Source organism: Anser brachyrhynchus (assembly GCF_964034855.1).
Source record: "Anser brachyrhynchus genome assembly, chromosome: 2".
In the NCBI taxonomy this organism is placed as follows: domain Eukaryota; kingdom Metazoa; phylum Chordata; class Aves; order Anseriformes; family Anatidae; genus Anser; species Anser brachyrhynchus.
The window spans coordinates 138,240,080-138,255,508 of record NC_137695.1 but is presented as its reverse complement, the minus strand read 5'-3'; the positions used below and the strand labels follow the sequence as shown (position 1 = coordinate 138,255,508).

Sequence of the window (15,429 nt, the reverse complement as noted above, 5' to 3'; positions counted from 1 at the left end):
GTAGTTTTATGGGCTGGACCAGAGAATGTCCCAAGTTTCTTGCATCATTTAATGTCTCGAAAAGGTTCTTTCAGCCAGAGCTGCCAATACTGTTTGCATCCTGCACATGCCAAACCGAATAGGAATACAGAAATTTCCAAATGCAGGGGCCACAAAATTGCCCGGCTTTTGAAATATGAAAGAAATAATTTAATCTGTACCTTTTGACTTGATATTTGGTGCTAATACTTTTAATGTATTTTCTACCATTTAAAATATGAAAAAGGGACTATAGAAGATCTTTTTTTTTAATCACAGAAAAAAGCCAAGCTGAGAAACATGACACCTGTTAGTTTCTCCACATTGCACCTATTGCATTCATTTTGTAGGGAGACAGTTCATTTCTTGAAATAATAAGATAGGATATTTGCTGGAGACCCTGAAAGTTTCAGGAGGGACTTCTGTTTAATCTCATTTTAGAGTTTAAGATCTTAGAAAGATTAAGAGTCTTGTTGAATAAGGAGTGAATGGGAGTGTTTCTCTTTGCTGTTTCACATCCATGCCTTCTGATGGACTAGGTCTCCAGAGCTGTGGTTTTCAGCCTCCAGTTGCTGAACCCCAAGCATCTCAAGACCACATCTATTACTTCTGATAGAGACAGTAAGAAAGGGAACTGGCAACGATCAATGAGAGAGATGAACCTATGTTTTAAAATACAACAGACACAAGCTAACTGCCAAATTCTGTCCTCAGATTTTTGGCAAAACAGGAAAAATAAGCTACTCATTATGAATAAAATCAACTTGACAGAATGAAGGGATTAACATCAGGTAATGTAACAAGAAGCCCCATTTCAATAGCTAATGATTTTAGTTCAGTCACCCTTACCCAAAGCACATATAAAAAGCTAAAGGTTGCTTGCATAGTAAAAAACAGCTTTGACAGAACCTCCATGCACCAAAACATATTTTCTCTAAACACTGAAAATAAGGCCTTTTTTCCAGTACAAGAGTCCTGTAGCAAATGTTTATTTCATGGCACTTATATAAAATAGATCTAATATCCCAAAAGTAAACACCTTATTTCAATAGCTGCTAGGTCAACAAACTCTCATATTCCTGCCTGAAAACTGTTACAAACTAACTCAGCCAAGGTTTGGCCAAGTGCTTATGCCTTTTATCTTTATTATCTTTATATTTGAGATGGCTTTTAGTGGTGGTTGTTATTTTTCTTTGGTTTGTTCTTTTTGTAACTTACCTAGTAGAGATTGTGAGTTAACATCCCTTCTTCGGATGAAATGTCCTCCGGGGAGATCTTTTGCCATGACAGAGCCAGTGGAAAGCAGAGCGTGCCCGAACAGCAAGAAGAAGCATGCCACCATTTTCATCATTTTCAAGAAGTAAAGGGACATTCCAGGATGCAAAACTGCAGTAAAGGAGAGAAGGAGATGAGCTCTGTGATTACACAAAAAGATACACTACAACCATGTCAACCATACAGTTGTGTTGCTTCCCTCCCATCACACACCAACAGTCAGATCTAATGATATGCCTACACCTTCAAGAAGGAAGATCTATATAATAAAGTAGCAGTTAGCAGACCCTGCATAGTCTTCATGTATATTATTAGTTGAAGTTTGTAGCTAAAATTGTAAATGTATCAACTCTTAGACACATCCATAAAAATCAATTATTTTTAAAACAAGAAAGGAACTTTCTTTCAGTGAGCTCGTTAGCACAGATGGATATGAGGACACAAATAAATTTTCATTATTCTACTCAGCAGTCCATGTAGTGTGCATTTTTTCACATGTTTAATGGTTCTTGTGGTCTGACAGATACTTGCTTCAGAAAATTTTGGAGAATAAGACAAGAGAAATTAATATACTCCAGAAACAGTAACTGTGAACATGAACTGGAAACAGCTTATGCTTCTCTTTCAAAAGACAGTTCTTGATTGTTAGCATGAAGGTAAAAGAGCAGAACAAACCTTGTTTACTCAAGAAGATGACTTCTGATGATTAGCAGTGAGCTTTCCCCAAGTTAAGAAGCTTTTTTTATAACAATGAGCAAATTAACCAGCAAAATCCCTCTACTAAGAGATGATTCGTGTCCAGGAATTTCTTAAGGTACCATCAAAAGCCATGGCTGACTCTGCCCACAAGCAGAAAGCTAAGACTGAGATGCTAAAAGCTCATCTTCTGGCCATGTCCCCTGTAGGTGACATTTTCAGATGGCTATTCCTTCTACCTTCCCCCAAAACACGATTGTTATGTACTGTGGAAGCTTGGTCAAAAGATGATGCAAGAGATGGATAAAGCTACCCACTTTCACAACAAAAACAGGACTGTCCTACCTGAAATGGTGGCAACCTCACAAGCAGTGAGGCTAAATTTTGGCTAAATAACTGAAATAATGAAAACAATTTTAATAGGGTCCTAAGCCTGATAAGCATAGTTACACAGAGCCACAGATCTGTAACAGAAGACAACTAAATGCCCAGGTTCAGCAAGAGAATTACATTTTTTCACCACCGTGAGGCACCCACTAGCAGAATACAGAATTCTATGGAAATATTTTCTCTCTAATAAAAAGGTTTTTATCCATTTTTCTTAAGTCTGTCCTACACAACTGTATACACATGGCACTACTTTTCTGTGCACCAATCTATTTTTCCTTTTGTGTTTCCTACTTGGCACCCCCAAATACGAACACAATGTTCTGGTGTACATGCCATAGGGCAAAATGAACAGGGCTTTTGCCCAACCATGTTTAAATGTTTAATGTCACTCAGTAACATATGATTTAAGAACATTCAAAACAGGGCAGAGTTTATGTAAATAGTTGCCACTTATAACAGTTGCCACAAAGCAGTAAACTTTTGGAGCCCCAGCAGCGTGGACAGCTGGATGGTATTATTGGTAGAGCAGTTCCAGTGCTCTAGTCAGAAACAGATGGACTCTGTAAACGGCATGCACTGCTCAAAACGGGACCAAATTTTGCTGGATGCAACAGTAGTTACTGCTGAAAGCTGCTCCCAGGTCGTCTTCTCACTTCTCAAGGCCATCAGCAACAAACACGGGACTCTGCAAGGGGGCCTCCTTCCTTCTGGCCAGCTGGTTAGGACCAGTAGGCAAACGAACCTCAAGGACATGCCAGTTCTCTAAGTGAAGTCATTTCACCTGTTCCTGATGGTGCATTAGCAGAGAACCAACAATGCTGTGGCAGAGCACCTTCAGAGAGCATCCCTGAACTGTCCTGTGAGCAAAGAAAGCTGTGACGAAGAATTAAGGACCACCCTCCCAGCTCTGCAAAGTACCTCCAACTAAACTCTCCTACGATCTGCCCCTTAACATAGTTTATACCTTCACAGCAATCTTTTATATTTGGTGACAACTTCACTAGGATCAACTCTGCCCACAAGCAACTTCAGAAATCAGAAAAACAAAATGTTTGCTGTGGCTCTAAATATTTGAATTCTACTAGGAAAATGTTTATAAAGCATGCAAATATATGATTAGCTGACCAGATAAACCAAAATGCCTAAGGAATCATTCATTAGCTGTCACTGAATTATGAAACATATTGAAAAAAAAATTTTTTTAATGTTCAATTCTACATGATTTTATGAGTCAACGGTGACAAAAAAGGGGTACTAAAGAAACAGAAGAATTGAGTAACAGTACCTAGTTTTCTGGAGATCTTCATATTCAAGCTTAGCATAGCTTCTACTGCTTCATAGCATTTCATTTTGCTTCAGAAAACATAGATCCTTAGATCTCAATACCCTTACCAGTCTGAAAATTAGAAAATTAGCCTACTTACAGTCCCAACAATAAATGCCCTATTACCAAAGTACTCCTACCTTCACAAGCATTTTAAACTACTGTTTCAAAAGGAACCAGTGCTTAACAGAGGAGAGACTTATTTGCCTCATCTCCAAGTTCTGATATACAAGGATAATCTAAAATAAAAATAAAAGGGAAATTGCATCAATTTTAAATGAGAAAAAACAATGAGTTCCCAAATCCAAAAGCTATATAGGACGTGTATAAAGTATAGTATATGAAGTACATGTGAGAGCATGTAAGTATACGTGATAGAAGGCACCACCAATCCAAACCTGTGCTCTTCTCTTGCCACCTTGAATCCGAACTCAAAACTTCTGTACCACTTTCCTGCGGTGATGGCACTCTGGACTGGGGTGCTTTGCTCTAGTTCCAGGTACATATTTGTGTCCACTGCTGCTTGTGTTTTCACACGACCAGCCTGCACTGTGGTCGCACAGCTTCCATGTGTACAGCCCTCCCACAGTTCTCTGTTTATTTTCTGGGTCTTCTGCAAGGTCCGCTGTCTTCACTGGCGAAGCTGGATAGTGTTTATTGCACCACACTTGGTATTTAACACCTCATTTTCCCAGCAGGCTAAGCCAGGCTGCTGGCACAGCTCTCTGTAGCATCGCTTTGCTGGCTAACCCTTGCTCTACCAAGCTAAAAGCGTGTTCCCCAAGTTACAAACACCTACTTTCAGTGACTCTCTGGAAAATATGTTTCAAGCCCTTCAATTCCGGCTGCTACAGCAGGAGTATTCATGACTGTGCCATCAGGAGACAACTCACCGGGGCAGCCCCAAAATCAAGCTGGTGTATGACAACCATCCCAAACACCTCGAAAGCCAAAGGCACCAGGAAGAGGTGTGGCAAGACACATGGCTCACCCAGGCTGATCACCAGGCTTCCAGTGCTCTTTCCTTCCACCCATGGAGAGAGGAAGAGGAGGGTCCTGAGCAGCGTTTTCACAGAGGTACAACCTGAAGGGCTGTTTGCAATATCTGCTTCAAATCTTGAAGAAATTTGGTACAGAAAAGGATAATTTTCCTAGAAGACAGTAAGTAAATAGACAGGTTCTCTTGTTCTTTTCAGGTTTCCTTTGCTCCCTAACTGGCTGCTAGTCAAGAACTCAACATTGCCACAGCCTTTTCTTATCAATGTTACCTGTGCTTACTTAGTCGTATACCCATACAACCAACTTTTTTTTTAAGCCCTCTAATGCATTTTTCAACTTCCATGAATTACAGTGTAAGAATATTGAAAAAATGAAATTGTGACTTCATCTTTAAAATACATACTTCCTTCATTGGACAACGTTCAAACACCACATGCCTGTTTCTATCCTTCAAAATATGTTTCCATGGAAGTCTTCTCACAGGGGATTAATGGCTGTGTTTTGAGCAGAGGCTCTACTGGATATTCAGTGCCAGTGGTGATAAATCAATGACCTTCTCCATCGCATGGTGCGTGTTTCTAAGATTTGTCCTCTTTCCTGTGATAACTCATAAACATTGTCAAAGGAGGAGAGATGCTCTGTGGCTCGTGCTAAAGTCGGAGTTCTTCCATCTCTTACTCCATTGCAGGGAAATTTCTTTCATACAGAGAATTAGGAAAACTTTCCATTGGCTTTGAAGGCCACCGCATTTTCATTCAGGTCCTTGCTGGGCAGATCGTGTCCAAAAAGAAATCAGGAAACCAGGATAGTAAGATGTTCCAGCTCAAGCCTACTGCTATTCTGGGTGGTCTCCTTCCTTCTTGTGTGGGACGAGTTCATTTTGGAGGCTAAATCAGACCCTGTAACCCCACAAACCCCTGCCCCACCACCTTCTCCAGCTGCTACCAAAACCGGCTCTGTGCACAGAAGGGGCAATTTGCAGCAGTTATGTGGGACTTCAACACCTCTAGTAACTGCAGATAACATCCCCTCTCTTGAACCCTATATAGTTTCTCATCATATATGGGAAGGAAAAGGACAAAAAAAGCACCACCGACAGCTGTTATGACTGCTACAAGCTGCCTTCAGCTTTCCTTGTCTGATAGTTAAAAGACACAGACATTTATCTCCATTAAGCTGCCTGCAGATCTAACTTCGGTATTCTTGATACAAAGATCACAAGCGCATAAAAGCAAGAACATTCTGAAATCCTTTCAGCACTCCTTATCATCCACCCATTTTTAAGATAACAGCAAACTGTGGTTATATCTAAAAGCTTTTCCTGAAGTTAAAGAACCTGCAAGCGATCAACGTAAGTCAATGAAATTGGGTCAGCAAGCACTGTGAGCTACTTGGAAAACCAATCAGCCCCTATTACATGCAAGACACAAAATACCTCATTCTCATTTCTACCACCTCAGAAATTTAAAAAAAAAAAAAAAAAAAAGGATAAAAACAAGGACTGCAGGCACTTCAGAGCCCCGTTAACTATCAGTTAGAACATGTTCCAAGGTATTCCACTACCACAAGCCAGCACATGCATTACTGGTCCATTACTCACTGAAATCACTGTGTGTGGCATGGGTGTCAGGACACAGCGTATTAATAATTTCCTCCATCTTTCTGGACCAGATTGCTGATGCAGGCACTTTTCAGTTCTGAAAAATAGCTGTGGAGTTCCTCAGAGCCCCGCACTGGAAAATATCTGTCCCTAGCTATGCAGGTGTTGTGTGGAGGCAGCCAGCCACAATCAGGAGGATATTTAGCACGTCAGCAAGAAGCACCATCTTGCCTTCGTCCTTACAAAGGAGCACTCTACATAATCCTGTTCCCCCAGATGAAATGGAGTTTCTATGGCTCCTTGTGGCACAAGCAGGTCTTCGTTAGGCTCAGAACAGCATGGGTACAACTCCCCTAAAACCATGGCTATCAACCACAGATCACTGATAGAGTTAAGCCATTGAGAGGGAACAACGTTGCAGGTGCTCCACATTTGCAAATCCCCAATCTGTTCCCCAGTCCTGATGGCAGGCACTACCTGCAGAAGTGTGCACGAACCTACCTAGGACGACATCGAGTCCTAGAAAGCAGCAGAGCAGCACTCCCTCGTTAACACATTCAGTAGCTCCTTCTAAGGGGCTAATTTTGGCCATTTGTGCTGTCGGTAGCATGAGAAGAACTTGGGAAAACCATTATCTAAAAGCCAGTTAGTAATTCAGGTGTATTCTGAGACAGACAACCCAAATGCAAAGACCTTCCATAACAGCACTGCAAGCCACCACAGTATAAAACTAATTGCTGACTCGGCAACATCAAACACTCCCTTACCAAACTAAGGTAACAAGTGTCCAGACAGTAAGAGCAACCCAGGTCTGCAGTGGGTTCAGAACCAGAAGTTGTGTACCTAATTATTCTGGGCGCTGCTGCAAATGCCCACACCCGAGTTGTGTCCTGTGTTAATAAAATCAAACATGGCAGGGGAATTGTCCTGGTTCCAGTTAGGACAGAGTTAATTTTTCCTCATAGTAGCTGGTAGGGTGCTATGTTTTGGATTAGGATGAGAAGAGCGCTGATAACATGCTGATGTTTTAATTGTTGCAGAGCAGTGTTTACACCAGGCCAAGGACTTTTCGGCTTCTCGCTCTGTCCTGCCAGCGAGCAGGCTGGGGGTGCAGCAGGAGCTGGGAGGGGACAGACCCAGGACAGCTGACCCAAACTGGCCAAAGGGGTATTCCATACCATCTGGCGTCATGCTAAACAATATATAGGGGTGGCTGGCCGGGGTGGGGGGCCGGCTGCTCGGGGATAGGCTGGGCATCGGTCAGCGGGTGGTGAGCAATTGCATTGTGCATCACTTGTTTCTTACACATTATTATTACTAATACTATTATCATTATCACTATTATTATTATTATTGTTATTATTATATTCCTGTCTTAATAAACTGTCTTTATCTCAACTCACCGGCTTCACTTTCCTGTTTCTCTCCCCCATCCCAGAGAGGGAGGGGGGAGGATGAGCGAACGGCTGTGTGGTGTTTAGCTGCCAGCCGGGTTAAACCACAACAGGAATAAACTTACATCTCAAAACAGCAAAGGGAAGACCCAAACCACATTCCAGAGCAGTTCCTAGAAGGGAGGTGAATGACATGAGGTGGTCAGCCAGCTACTGCCACAAACCCTGCAATATGCATGAGTTCCCATATGCAGCGTGGCTGAAGATGCTACGGAATATGTAAGGGCAGCCACATTCTGGCAGCAGTCAAAGAAGTGCTGTGGATGAGGGGAAAACAGCTTGCCTGTTTGAGCATGGAGGGCAGAAACACACACGTATGATGAGTATGCACACCAAAACACACAGCTCATCAGAAAAAGCAAAGAGCAATATTCTAAGTCTGCATTACATTTTGTTGTGAGGTATAAATATCATATTAGGACTTCTACACAATGGACTCGATTATCTAAAGGGCTTAGAGTACATGTGCTACAGGTATAATTTAATTCTCTACTAACGAAATAAGGAACACTCAGAGATCTCTTATTTCTAACTCATTCATCTAAATCACAGATAGACTTCCTGGTAACACCATGGTAGAACTAATAACTACTAAATCACCAAATCACAGACTAATTGAGGTAAGAACGGACCTCTGGAGGTCATCAGGTTCAACCCCTGCTCGGAGCGGAAGCTGACGATCATTTCAATCATTTCAGAAGCCTGCCATATAAAAATTAAGAGCGATGTTGTAGAACAGTGCACCCATAGTATGGTTTACTCTGCATAGTTTCCAGTGGTCAGACGGCAAGCCTTTGCAGTGGGAATTCTTACTTTATGACAGCATCAATCTCCATGTTACAATTTTCTTCAGTTGCCAGTTGGACAACAGACCTTTTCATTATCTTGTTCTTTAGGGGCAGGCTTATTTGCACTTTCTGGTTCTGAATTGGATCTAGACATCAGAGTTTCCACTAAGTTCGCAGAAGAGTAGCATGGCAAAGCTGAGAAATTTCACTTTTACAACTCAGAGTAGGAAATTATATGAAAGCATGTATTATACGACATATAATATGTATGCGGGCTGCTTAGTTTTGTCTCCTTGAAGTACAGTCACAAACCATAATGGACTGCTCCTAATTGCAAACAGAAAGTTTTTCTTTACAAAAAAGATCCAGTAGCTCTGAAACATATTCGCAAACCCACACTGACCCCAGTACCAGCACCAACACAAAACAATAATTTGGGGTTATAAAACACTCCATTCCCAAAACCCCTTACTCATAAAGAAAGCACCACCTCACAATGAGTACACTATATTAAAGGAGCTTGTTAATGATGTGCAGATCATAATTAAATAGCAGTGGTTAGTGCTTTACCTTCCCATGGAGATAGTTTATAAGTCATGGGAGAGCATTTACATCTGATTAGCCTTTCCCTAGTTTGCACGGACTGACTGAAGCATCTTTACAATCACAGCCGGGTCCCAGCTCTTAACCACTAGTGTGTGTTTGTGCAGGGTTTGTTTGTGAGAAATCCCAGTGAAGTCAATGGAAAGACTCACGTAAACTATGTGAATATTGTCCGCAGGATTTAAGGTCTTAGCCATAAGTAATTAAGTGCTGCATTTTCTAAAGATGTAAAATAAATTTAATTTGATGGATATGCCTATAATGATATTGGTATATAGTACACGAGAAAAAGATAAAAAAGCTGGTGCTTAAAGCTGATACATGTATAAGAATAGTGTATCATTCGAAAATTATTTTGGATCAGAAGTTTCAGGTTTTTGTGAAAAAGACAAATGTGTATTTCATTAAGCTCTTGATGGGACTCAGTATGTTAATTTCTTCTCAAGTCCTCAGCTTCCTGACAGCAGCACAGCTATAACACATAAAGCAGCATGCCCCCTTTTCAGATTGCAGTCAGGATCACTGAGTGATGACCCAGAAAGAAAACCCAGGCATTTAGGAAGCATTAAATTAACCAGGGGGTTGCAATCTTCCTTCTGAGCCAACTCCACCCCACCGTCGAGCGTAATGGCACGGGTCGGTATAACCCTGCAAGTACTGTGTTCAGAAGCAGGACTAGGTGGTCATTAAGGGTGCCACCGCGATTTTTATAGGATTAAGAGCACCACCTAGGCCGGGTTCCCAGAGCAGGCACATAACCCTCAGCACGCTGCCCCTCGCCCCTTCCCCACAGCAGAGGCCGAGCCCTGCTGCACCCCGTCCTGCGAGAAGCCGGAGGGGACACCTGCGAGATATCTCCTTAATAAATCCTTCCAGGTAAAGTGCCTCCAATTCCTCACCGAGCTTAAAACCCGGGTTTTGCTTCTCCTCCCGGCACACGGACAATGCATGAGTTAGTGAAACACGGACGAGGAAGCGGGCGTGAGGGGAAATTTCCCTACCCCGCGCACCTCCGAGGGCCACGGAAGCGTTTGGGGAAGGGGAGCAGCGAAGCCCCTCGGCAGGACCCCGCTGCCCGCACCCTCCCCAGCCGGGACCCCCCTTCCTCGCCCTCCCGCTGCCCACCCCGGGGGTCCCGGCCCGGCCGCCCCCCACCCGCCGCCCTTACCTGAGGGGGCTGCCGGGGCCGCTCCGCGGGGCGGCTGCGAGCGGGGCAGCGCCTCCTCCTCCTCGGCACGGCCCCGGGCGGCCCCGAGCGGTGTCCGGCGGAGGGGTGGCCCCTCGGGAGGAACCAGGCTCGCTGCCCGACCCGCCCCGGCCGCCTCTTCGCCGGGAGGCAGCCGCGGGGGGCCGGGGCGCCGCTCTCCTCAGCGCGCACCCGAAGGGACGCGGTCCTCACAGGGACGCGGCTGTCCGCACGCCGCCCCCCCGGCAGGGACGAAGCGGGGTCGGCAGCCCCTCACGGGACGCGGGTCGTCGGCTCCGCTCCTTCTCCTCCCTCCTCTGACGGCCCCAAGCCTTCCCTCACGGAGCCGGGACCCGGGACCCGCCGCCCGTCCCCTCACGGAGCCGGGACCCGCTGCCCGCCGCCTGCCCCCTCACGGACACGGGCTGCCGGCCCCTCTCCCTGCCTCCATCCCTCCCCACCGGTTGAGGTCTCAGCCCCGAGCCCCCCCTCCACCTCGGCCCCTTCCCCCCCCACGCTGTCCTCCCCTGTCAGACCTGTCCCTGCCCCGTCCCGGGGGCTCTCCCCGCAGCAGGGGGACGCGAGGCCGCCGGCAGAGGAGAGCCGGGGCCGTGCTCCTTTCCAGGGACGCCTGCCGAGGGAAAAGCTGGGGAATGGAAATCCCATTCCCCGCACGGAGGGCCTCCAGGGCCAAGGCAAACAGTCCCTGGTGAATCATGCGGTGTCTCCGCCGCGGCGTCTGCATCTGCAGCGAGCTGGTGGGAGCCCCGTCAGGGGAAATGCCGCGGGAGGTGGCGGGGTGAGGGGGTCGGGCACAGGGAAGGGGCACTGCTTAGCTGTCCCTGCAGCTGCACCGTCAGCAGTCCAGGTGGAAAAAGCAAAGCATGGGGTTTACATCAACACAGCTTTATTACTCATGAAGAAGAACAAAAAATACAACTTTGTTCCAAAGCAATTGTTATTTCTTTCTTTCTTTCTTTTCTTTTTTTTTTTTTTTAGGTAAACAAACAAGCAAAACCAGCAAAAGCAAGCACAACAAAGACGAACCGAGTTCGTCACTTCCAACAAGAAGCTCTGAAATCTCTAAGCCCTGCAAATTCACGTTACAAGAATGCACGTTGCATGGGGTGCCAGCCAGGTCAAAGAGGGACGGGTTGTACCTCCCAGTGCTGCTCGGGAGGTGAACAGGCTTTGGAAATCAGCTGAGCTGATTTTGGTGAGTTTGGCAAGGCACAATAATTGTGTACGAAATCTAATCCCCAGAAAGAGAGGTGTAAATGACAAGTGTATCTCAAACTGAGAGGGACCAGATTCACCCCATCTTTCCTGCTGAGCACTGTCTCCTGAATCTCTCCTGTAGCTAGAAGAAAGGAAAAAGTAAAAATAAAAAGACAGCTAAACTAACAGTCCTGTGGATAGACATTACAACAAACTCAGCGAAGCCAGGTGCAGAACAGTTTGCATGTTCTGTTTCATCCTTTGTAATGCAGCGTAGGAAGAGGCCCCAGCCACAGTGCCCATTAATGCTCTGTAGGCTCAAAATACACAGTCTGTATCCCAAAGATTTTATTGTGCTGTGGCTTGATTTACCAGGTTGCTAGAGAAAGACACGAAGCAGGAGAGCAAGAATCGTGATGAGAAGACGACATGAGCATGCAGAGGCTCAGCTTGGCAGCTTCAGCTCCAATTTACACAGAAGAAATCCCAGCACTAGCTATTCGCAGACGCTGTGCAGCCTGCTGCTCTTAGCAGATTGAACACATGCAAGGTATCACAGCTGGAGAAGATGGGCAGGGGTATGAAGGCAGTGAGTCAGCATGCTAAGGCATCTATTTGTTTTGTGAGAGAGAGTTTAGAAGACAGGGAGACCTTTGCTGGACAAGCAGCTTGATGAATGAGCCTGGCACAGAGCAATTACATGGCCTCTCTTGGGACTGTGCAGGTCACACCTTCCACCACGTGCGTAGTCAGGCTCACGGCGTACACCAAGGACTTCTTGCATCTCTCTGTCCAAGCTCCTCAAACAGCTCTTGTGCTTCATGTCTCTCTGTTTCAAGGGCTGACACTGCAACACCCCACTCCCAGAATCAGAGACTTTTTGCAACCTTTATTTTTCCCTCTGCCATGAGCAAGAATGTCTCTGTGGTCCCTGCTCCATATAAAAAGGCATTTTATTCTCTATATTTTCATTTGACTTTATTGATCAACTATTTCATTTATTTAATAGGGTATCCAAAGTTCTCTGTATTTCCATGTTGCAGATTCTCACTGTCTCTTCACTACTTGTCTTTCCTTGAGCTACTGCCCTCCACTCCCACTGTGGTACTTCTCTTTTTGTGAGAGACTTTGCTCAGTCTGCCAACATTTGGGAGGATAGGCAGAGCAAAGCTGGGAGATATTACGTTAAAAAACCTGGAAAAAAGCTCCTATGAAGTTATGCTTTGATCTGCAGCAATTATTAAGCTGCTTGAAGATTGCCAATGAGATATCAGAGGCTTTCTATGTCTCCTCTTCCCTTTCCTGGCTTCTCTCAGTATCTGTTAGGACAGTTCTCAGTCTGGAAGAAACTCCCAGTGATGTAGTCTGCTTTCTAGTTATCACATGCCATGACATAATGTAAATCATTCCAGAAAGTAAGTTCCATCTTAAAAGCAGATGAATAGGGAATTATTAAAAACAGTAGGGAACTAGTTTTGTGCCGGCTGTTAGAGGACTCTTCCAGACCTTCCTCTTTCTGATAGTTGGACACTTCCTATGGATGTCTAGCCTAAAAGTATTCATGACCATTTAATACTTATTTTCCAGCACCAATGTTGTCTTTTAGCCTGAATAGCTCTTTTTTCTTCTCCAAGGCTTTCCTAGCTGGCTTATGTAGTGACAGCAATCATTTTCTCTCTCAGCCTTTCTTCTTGTTTCACTAAACAAGCAAGATTTCACTGTGCATGTGCTGAGCTGGTTCCTGTGAAGGTGTGTGACAGAACTGAACATGATACGCCACGTGAGCTCTCACCAGAACGTTTCTATTTACTGGAAATACTTTGCCTGATGTGGTCTAGGATTTCATTATCATTTTAATTGGCTGCATTGCCACTGCTGGCAGATGGTCATCCTTGTATCCTTAATATATGCAGCTGCACCTGTTTTCCAGTGGATGAATCCTAGCTAATATATGATCTTTCATTTTATACTATGGCATTTCATCTCTCTATTAGTTCTTTCTTTCTTAAGATCATTCAATTCTTTCCAAATGAGATCCTCCTTTTCTGTTCCATTTGCAATATCTATTGACTCTCTTATGTTTTACTAGAAAACTTCCACTTTTGACTGCCAATTTCATAAGTGAAAAAGTTGAATGTTAACAAAATTTTTAAACTGATCTTTTAGAAATCACTAATAACTTTTCTTTATCTTCCCCCACTGATCACTCCTGCATCCCATTTTCGTATTGTCATTAGCTAGGTCCATACTTAGCTCACAGTTATTAATTAATCTGTATTAATCTGTAGTGAAATCAAAGCAGATTTTTTAAGTCACTTCAAAAGTTTATTCCTGACAGCCGTATGATTGGAAATGTTATAATGTATATGTATGAGTAGCTAGCAGGGTTTATAAGCCATGCTGCACTGCAATTAACCAAGCACAGTTCACAATGCATATGCAAACTGAAGTCCATCAATGGAAGCACCAGGCTTAATTATATAATTAGAAGAGATGCTCTTTCCTGGGACCAGTGCTCACTGAAATTAAGCGGTCTGCACTGATTCCTGAAATGCTGGCTCTGCTGGTAATTAGTATCTTAAAAAACATGCAACACAAATTCCTTCTAGTTAGATCTAGTAGATTTTCACATTTCTACTGTAGCTCAGAAGTAAAACTGTATTCATCATTGCTTCACTACTATTCCTCCTAAATAAAGACAAGGCAGGGTTTTTTGTTTGTTTGTTTGTTTGTTTTTTGCTTACATGGCTGTTGAGGTTATAGCCACTGTAATATAAAGTAGTTGTCAATTACTGCACAATACTTTGTTGTTACCACTTAAATAAAAGATAAGCATATAGGGTTCAAGGCTATATTTAATCTGTTATCTTGAAGATGTTGTTAACATGCTAAATGTCATCATTCCAGAAAAAAAAAAAAAATTTATCCTTTTGCTATGGTGTGTACTTAACTTCTTTTCTTTGTTGTTTTAAGCAGCTGTTCCATAGGTAGCTCTCTCCTTGATGCTTGTGTGATTCTTTTTATACATTATATAGCTTCTAAAAAGAAAGGATGAAAGATATTTTTGAAAATCCATACTGTTTCTTTGCATGGATCCTTTCCATTCATCTGACACTCCCCATCATTCCAGGAATGTGCTGCTGGTTGACAACAAATTCAGTACAGGTTCAAACACAAATGTATTGACAAAGAATTTATTTCATGCTTTTGGCTGAAAAGACTCATCTGAGGGTTAGCAATGGGTCAGTGATGCATGGTTCTGTTCTGTCAACTTCATTTTATATATATATAAAACTAGGGAGAGTGACATGGATCACATGGATCAAAGGGTTTGAAGGAGTATGAATTTGTAGAGAGCATGCATCTACTTTTCTCCCACACTTCTGTGTTGATTTTGCTGTGTTTTAGGTCCAGATGTTTGAGGATTAGGACTTTGTCTGGCGCTGTACGTAGTTCTAAGAATCACTTAATATTCTTAAGTCATCTGAAAAAGGCAAGTAACACACTGGCCAGATATTATACAGCCTCACTTTGGTCTTTCTTCTTTTTTATCTCTCCCCACCATAGCAGTCTGAAGCTTCCATATTTCTAGTTGCCGTGGATAGGCGACTAAAGTCTCCTGCAGTGGCTCAGAGAACTGGGCAAAAGGTAAAAGTTTTGTTTCTTGAAGCTCAGATATTGTAGTCACCAAAGTTTTTCCTACTGAAATTCTCCTGGAGAATCCATTTGTTTCCTTCAAATGTTATGGAAGAAGAAAGTGAGAACTCCCGCAGCTGGCACTTGAAAAGCCAATATTTTTCATATGTAGGCTAAGTCCTTTCTTCATTATCCTCAGGAAAATTGTATTCAACTGCAGAAAGCACCTACCTACTTTAACT

General features: G+C 43.6%; 1 protein-coding gene and 1 long non-coding RNA gene across 7 annotated transcripts in view; one reads left to right on the top strand and one right to left on the bottom strand.

Moving 5' to 3' along the window:
• Positions 1 to 11,084, bottom strand: part of MATN2 (matrilin 2) — a 68,685-nt gene extending 57,601 nt beyond the window's left edge. For 3 of the 6 annotated variants that reach the window (XM_080583123.1, XM_080583125.1, XM_080583126.1), the window contains exons 1-2: positions 10,870 to 11,084; positions 1,237 to 1,404 (exon numbers count right to left, since the gene is read on the bottom strand). In XM_080583123.1, coding sequence (XP_080439249.1) covers positions 1,237 to 1,404; positions 10,870 to 10,999 — 298 coding nt within the window. In that variant the 5' untranslated portion in view covers positions 11,000 to 11,084. Of the gene's footprint in view, positions 1 to 1,236; positions 1,405 to 6,302; positions 6,534 to 10,315; positions 10,813 to 10,869 lie in introns of those variants that run through there. The other 3 variants (XM_080583127.1, XM_080583128.1, XM_080583124.1) reach the window with 2 other exon arrangements.
• Positions 7,297 to 14,393, top strand: LOC308191099. The gene is made up of 3 exons (XR_013947698.1): positions 7,297 to 10,023; positions 11,333 to 11,549; positions 11,927 to 14,393. It is a non-coding gene; the product is annotated as an uncharacterized lncRNA (long non-coding RNA).
• Positions 14,394 to 15,429: the final 1,036 nt, after the last annotated feature.